Below are 7,092 nucleotides of genomic sequence, written 5' to 3'. Positions count from 1 at the left end.
TCTGGTGTTGACAGCCCAAGCTCAAGAGAACAAGCAGCAGAGCAGAGCAGCAGAGAGTGAGAGCGAGCAGCAGCAGATTGAGAGTCGTACAGTGGGGCCCGCTGCTGCCAGTAGCGCGGTGACATATGTGAAGATAAAATTAATGTCTGTGCACACACACATACACACACACAAACAAACACGGCAGCGATAACGAGCAGCGAACAAATTCAACAGCCAAAGCAGAAAGAAAAGAGCACCGCTCTCAATTCAAACTGTTGCTCTCGCATCAAGTGTTGCCGTGCTGCAAACCTGTGCGTAGTATAGAAAAAAAAACATGGTCTGGTCAGTGTGCATGGCTTCCATTGTGTATTGCATGGCGCATGCGATTTGATTGGACAAAAAATACGCCATATTTGAAAATTACACTCAGTGCAGCTCGCTCGCACAACACTCGCGACGCTGCTTGCACTCACTAAGCCAAAGCAGCAGACCGGCTTTGAGAGCAAGAGCGCGCGCGAGAGCGTAACGCAACTGAGAGCGCGAGCGCGAGCGCGAGCGCATTTGTTCGTTGCTGCGAGCGAGAGCGCGCGCCGTTACTCAAATTTACCTTTTACCTTGCGTTTGTCGTCTGTTGAATTTCAGTTCGAGTTTAGTCTTCGTTGAGTTCAGACGTGTGCGGACAAAACCAAAAGTCTAACTAAAAGAATAAAAATTCAACAGCAATACACACACACACATACTCATACACACTCAAGCGTATAAGCTGTCAATACGGTCGTTAGCGTCTTGTGTAAAGTGCTACAGTGTTAAATACAACAACAAGAACAAGTCGGCAACTTGGCCACTTGTCAAATCAGTGATTGCCACTAAACAAAAGTTTTTGTTGGCTAAAACTACAGTGTGACAAAAGCAAGAGAATAAAAAATATTTGCCGTCGGCATTCTTTGGATTACTTCAAATCAACAAACAGCAGCTGCATATAAATTAATTTTATTGCGCTCTGTCCTTTGGGATTAACAAAAACAATAAAAACATCGCTAATTTTGTGGATTACCTTAGAGCAAGCGATAGTAACTGCAACATGGTTGTCTTGGAAGGTGGCGGTGGTGTCGTTACCATCGGCAATAACCAATACTTGCAACCGGATTATCTAGCGCCATTGCCAACAACGGTTAGTACTTACACTGAAAATAAATAAAACAAAAAAAAGTGCAATTTTAATAAACATATGAACAAGAAGATAAAATACGTATAAATGAAAAAGTTGCAACTGCGCAAGAAATATTCTAGGAAATGTTTGCCAAGTTGACAAAACATAAACCAAAGCTGGTTTATAAATTAAAAGAAATGTAATGTTTATAAGCAAAAACATTAAAAATAGTACCAATAAATTGATTTGGGCAAAATACAAGACAATTTTAGAATGCCAAGTGAAACATAAGAAAATCATTTATGAAATTCTTTTAGTAGTATTGAAAAAAAAGCAAAACTTTGCAAAATGTTTAAACAAGCCTGAAAAGCAAAAACTTAAGAAATAAAATTTAAAATTTAAATATGACGAAGCATTCAAATTAAAGTAAAAACCTCAATTAATTCACTTAGAACTAAAAGTTGTAGAACTATTTTAATTTTTCTAATAACAGTTAAAATTATTTAAATCTACAGACGAGCAGCTCAAATAATTAATTTATAAATTATTGAATGTACAGTAGCTATTACTTGCATACATACACTATATTTTGTTATACATTTATATATTATATATATTTTTTTATATTGTTTATTTTTTGCAGAAGTGCGCTAACTAATCAAAAATTTTCGTCTTGCATTATTTTTTAGATGGACGCCAAGAAGAGTCCGCTGGCTTTGCTGGCCCAGACTTGCTCACAGATTGGCGCTGATTCGTCTGCGGTGAAGCCGCTGCTGGCAATGGATAAGAACAAAAAGTCAGGCACCAGCTCCAGCTCAAGCTCCAGCTCGAGCAGCTCCAGCAGCGCGGATATGACAGCAGCCAAATCACCCAGCCAAGCCAAATCGCCCAAGTCAACGACGCCAATTAGCAGCAGCAACATCAGCAGCGGCGGCAGCGAGATCAAGTTGGCCTTTAAGCCCTACGAGACGAACGTGTTGAGTCAGCAGAACCAGAACAGCTTCAAGAGCAGCAGCTCCTCGGATGAGCCTACGCGTCCCAGCTCCAAGAGCTCCAGCTCACAGCAGGAGCGCGTGCCCAGCCGCAGCAAGAGCAATGCCACGCCCACAGATGCGCACGCCGCCGCCCAATCAAAGTCAGATGAACGCAAGACAGTCTCACCCGCCGGCTCCAGTCAGCGCGGCGCCAGTCCCATTGTGCGCTCCGGCATGGAGGTGCTGAACAATGCCAATGGCACTGCTCAGCATCCCAAGGAGATGAGCAGCATGGCCGCCGCCGCAGCTGCAGCCGCTGCCGCCTACAAAGTCGCCGCTCCCTATGGTCTCAATCCGCTGTCGGCGCTCTGCTGTCCGCCCGGCATGGAGCAGCATGCCAATCCCGCATTCCGTCCGCCCTTTGCCGGCGGCTTCTCGCATCATCATGCCGCCATGCTGGCCGCTGCTGCCCAAGGCGGTTATCCTGGCAACGCCTCTCAGCCTAATCCCTATATAAGCTATCAGCGCATCAAGACCCCTGCGGGCGGTGAAGCTATCGTGCCTGTCTGCAAGGATCCCTACTGTCCCGGCTGTCCCTACTCCGCGCATACGCAGCAAATGTTGATGGGCGCTCCCTGCCCCGCCGGCTGCACCCAGTGCGAGCATCAGAAGTACGGCATGGCCATGGCCAATGCTCATCCATACTCCCAAGCTGCTGCCGCTGCCGCTGCCAACGCCGCCGCCGCTCGCAGCGCGCCCTACGTCTGCAGCTGGGTCGTGGGAGATGCCTACTGCGGCAAGCGCTTCCAAACCTCGGACGAGCTCTTCACGCATCTGCGCACGCACACGGGCAATCTCTCGGATCCGGCAGCAGCCGCCGCCGCTTTGGCGCAATCCCAGGCGCAGTCGCTGCTCGGCACGCTCTTCCCGCCGGGTGCACTGCGCGCGGGTTACCCCACGCCCCCACTCAGTCCCATGTCCGCCGCCGCTGCCGCCGCTCGTTATCATCCCTATGGCAAACCGCCGGGCGCCATGACCGCCGGCCCCTCGCCCTTTGGCAGCGCCGGCGCCTTCAATCCCGCAGCAGCCGCCGCCGCCGCAGCGCTCGGTCCCTACTACTCGCCCTATGCCATGTACGGCCAACGCATGGGCGCCGCACATCAGTAGAGAGAGAAATAAAGGGGGTTCGATTGCTCTTCTGTGATACTAAATTGTAGTTTTTGTCGAGCGCTAATTCTATTGCTAAGTTAATTAACAACAAATAGAACAGAAATAATTGCAGCTTATTCAAAAAATATTTCAACATACTCAAGCAAATTACACTTAACGAAAAAGTTTAGCTCAGTTTGTTTTTTGTTTTTTCGTACCAAAGTTAATTTCAAGAATTATATGTTAATTTTTATATTCAACTTCCAAGCTCCAAGTTCTATTGTAAACAATATGAGCCAAGCATTGTTTTATTTAAGTTTAAGTCGCTTCATACATTTTTATATATAAATAAACCACTTAAACTTATAAGTCACTTAATTGTAAACTAATGCGTATAATAAAAAAAAACAACTTGTAATGTCAAAAATTAAAACTTAGCAACTTTTTATTTACATTGGGTTTTTAATAATTAATTGCTGGCCTAATTGCTTGTTTATTATGCTTGGCAATCAAATCGCAGCTGCTATTTGGTATTCCTCACTTCGATTTGGCTAAATTTGAATTTTATGAGCGACATGCCGCGCATCATGATGAAGCAAGTGAAGCGTCAAGCCTTTGGGTGCGTCATTTGCGCAATCCAAGTATCCAACAAACGACAGTTATGAAACACCCGTAGCGTTGATTAAAAATCAATAAAAGTAACACAAGCGTTCATAAATTATCAAGCTATTGACATATGTTTGCAATAAATCGCGGCCTCTTTGCAATTAGAATTTTTTCAAGTGTTTCTCTTTTCAGAGTTCAATGGTGCTTCAAATTTTGTAATTGTCAACATCGATTGCATTGAATTCATAGAACCCCAGCTAATGTATATTTAATTTTTATGCATTTTTCGATATTCAAAATTTACGTTAAGTATATTTTTAAGCTAAAAGCGTAATTATTAAGTTTTATAATAAAAATTACATTCATATGTCGTAATTTTGAGTAAGTAAAGAACAAAAAACTGAAGAGTAATAATTTTTTGTTTGTATTTTTTACCAATATAATTTTTTTTTACAATTTTCCTTATAAATGGATTCCAAAGCTAGCTCCCAGTAATTATTTTTATTCTTTAATTTAATTCCTTAAAAAATTTAATTTTTTATTACTGTTGGCCAAGATCTATTAGAAAATTCCGAATATTCTCCCGCATAATCATCAAAAATAATTTTTTTAAATTTGCAATACCAATTTTTTTGGTATTTTTTTTTTGAATAAATCTTACAATTAGATAAATTATCGTAAAAACTGCTATAGAAAATTCCTTGATAACTCTCTCATTTTAATCTTATTAAAAACTATCCAATAATAAGTTTTTATGCTTGAGATATAATTAAAAAGAATTTCAATTCTAAAAATATGTCTTATATTTGAAACATTATTTTAATGTTTTGGAAACTCACAGTCTATAAGTATTTCCTAACGAGATCTCCCAAGAGTAAAGTGAGTCGAATTTAATTAGCTAGATTTATTTATTATATATATTTTATTTCACTTAATATAAAAAAATAAGCAATAATGTCTCAATACTGGGGGCTAGCTTAATGATTTTTTCTTTAAACTTTAAATATTGCTACATGTTTACTCAAAAAGAATTAATTCATTTTTTTTACGTCCATTATAATCTTTAAAGTAATTATTGTTAAAATGTAACAAATCAAATCACAGCAGATTGGCAGACATAGCAAGGCTAATGGTATTTCAAATGGTATCTAATTTTATTCCAGGGAGTGCTGCTCTTAAAAAGTCGCACCATATTTACTTTTACCAATTCAGTCATTTTATCAGACTGATGTTGTATTGATTTATTTGTTCATAAATAAGACGTTTATCATGTCGTTGATAATAAAAGTTGCTGCTGCTTAAGCATTTTCCAATAAAACATAAATCAATACACTTTCTTAACTGAAGGCGGCTATAAATAAATCACAATGGCATGCAAAAATAGACAAACAAAAAACTAGAAGCTTTTTATTAATTAAGCTAGTTCTGTTGACCGGCCGTAAATAAAAACTAAACTCTGTTCAATGAAGAAAAAAGTTGCAGTGCTCGTCGTAATTTATAATATTTTCCGCTTGATTTTTTAATGTCTCTAAAGCCGAATAAAATTTATTTACACATACGCGACGACATCAACAGTTTTTTATACTCACACATACAGACAAATCTTGAAGACTGATAGTGGAGCAACTTTGCCTTTCTCTATTTTAAAACTTGATTTGCTTGCATTTCTTTTGTAGATCTTGTTGTTGTTTTTATCTGCGTGCCATGGCCCCCAACTTTGGAGGCAGTCAAGTTTCTTTCTTGGCCGCACTTGATCAACTGGCTCGTTGGTCTAGGGGTATGATTTCCGCTTAGGGTGCGGGAGGTCCCGGGTTCAAATCCCGGACGAGCCCAAGAGAAGTAATTTTTTTTTTCAATTTTTTTTAAAACACAAAGTTTTTTAAAATATTGTATTGTTTAATATTGACTTTTGTTTAATTGACTTTTGTTATTATATATAAAGTAATCGTATTATTATTTAGAAATATTTATTTATTTATAAAATCATTTATATGTTCATATATATATTTATTTTTATTATATAAAGTTTTTGTCAATTTTATTTAACAATTTATTTATATGCTAATGTTATTATTATGATATACATTTGTATATAAATTTAAGCAAATAATATTTAGCAAGGTTTTGTTTTTGAAATCATGATTTAGCTTTTTGTTGCTTTAATTTTCAAGCTGTTTTTAGCTAATTATAATTTTATTCTTAGCTCCAACTGTGCGCTAATTTCTTATAAATAAATTCCGCTTACTTTTGGTAAGTAACCTGATAGCGTAATATGATTTTTAACTGTTATGGCATAAAATTTAATTTATTAGATGTTTCAAGCAACTGTTTTTTTTTTTATAAAAATCGTTTTGTCATCGAGCAATTTTTTAAAAAGTGTCGAGTTACTTTGCATTTGCATCTCTCGAATAAATGAAGACTTTATAGGTTACTTTTTTATAGGTACGCTCGTAATTTATTTGCATAAATTTATGTTAAATAAAAAAGCTAAGCTCGAATTTCATTTTGGCGCCCGTGTCTTTCACTTTTTTATAAAAACGTAACACATTTTTATTATTATGCTGCTTTAAACAAAACAGAAAAATGTAAATTTTTTTTTATAGCTTGCTATGCATTTTTAGCTATTTGGCCTCACTTAAGTCTATTTTTAGCTTTATATATTTAATAACTTGAGGCTTATGTGTGGCTTTTTTTTGCAGACAAAATCAACTGGCTCGTTGGTCTAGGGGTATGATTTCCGCTTAGGGTGCGGGAGGTCCCGGGTTCAAATCCCGGACGAGCCCAAGTTAAAGTAATTTTTTTTTCATTTTTATTTAATTTAACTTGAAAAATGATTCATAGATAAGAGTGAAAAACTTGAAATCTATTTTAAATAAATGATATTTTTTATAACATTTAAACAAAATTTGTTCTACAAATTTTGTGTCTGCTTAAATTTATATTAATTTTTACTACTTTTTCTAGAATACTAAAGCTAAAAAATATGTATTTTAATTAAATTAAAATATTTATTTGAAGCTATGTAAAGTCGACATTAAATTAATGAATTTGTGTTGTTGCTGCTTTGCCTTGTCTGAAGTTTGCTGAAGTTTCTTTTTAAGCTAAAAGCTTATAAACTTGGCTTTTATCAATGGCTTTATTTTCGTGGCTAAATCAACTGGCTCGTTGGTCTAGGGGTATGATTTCCGCTTAGGGTGCGGGAGGTCCCGGGTTCAAATCCCGGACGAGCCC

At 37.7% G+C, this 7,092-nt stretch overlaps 1 protein-coding gene and 3 non-coding genes across 4 annotated transcripts; all 4 read left to right on the top strand.

Annotated features, from left to right (window-relative positions):
- The first annotated feature begins 640 nt into the window (after positions 1 to 640).
- Positions 641 to 3,619, top strand: LOC108598591 (zinc finger protein Noc). The gene is made up of 2 exons (XM_033295068.1): positions 641 to 1,153; positions 1,822 to 3,619. Exons 1-2 carry the CDS (start codon positions 1,064 to 1,066, stop codon positions 3,271 to 3,273), a joined length of 1,542 nt encoding a protein of 513 aa, XP_033150959.1. The 5' UTR covers positions 641 to 1,063; the 3' UTR covers positions 3,274 to 3,619.
- A 2,002-nt stretch (positions 3,620 to 5,621) lies between these two features.
- Positions 5,622 to 5,693, top strand: Trnap-agg. The gene has a single exon. It is a non-coding gene; the product is annotated as a tRNA-Pro (tRNA).
- Positions 5,694 to 6,572: 879 nt separating this feature from the next.
- On the top strand, positions 6,573 to 6,644 carry Trnap-agg. The gene has a single exon. It is a non-coding gene; the product is annotated as a tRNA-Pro (tRNA).
- Positions 6,645 to 7,020: 376 nt separating this feature from the next.
- Trnap-agg lies at positions 7,021 to 7,092 on the top strand. The gene has a single exon. It is a non-coding gene; the product is annotated as a tRNA-Pro (tRNA).

The sequence above is a fragment of the Drosophila busckii genome, chromosome 2L (genome assembly GCF_011750605.1).
Source record: "Drosophila busckii strain San Diego stock center, stock number 13000-0081.31 chromosome 2L, ASM1175060v1, whole genome shotgun sequence".
NCBI lineage: Eukaryota > Metazoa > Arthropoda > Insecta > Diptera > Drosophilidae > Drosophila > Drosophila busckii.
The sequence above is the reverse complement of the archived record's forward strand: the minus strand, read 5'-3'. Positions and strand labels throughout refer to the sequence as shown.

Bases quoted from the DNA above. Each gene is read 5' to 3' on its own strand.
- LOC108598591 (XM_033295068.1), top strand. From the start codon at position 1,064: ATGGTTGTCTTGGAAGGTGGCGGTGGTGTCGTTACCATCGGCAATAAC. The intron at 1,154-1,821 runs GTTAGTACTTAC...ATTATTTTTTAG, and splicing joins TAGCGCCATTGCCAACAACG to ATGGACGCCAAGAAGAGTCC.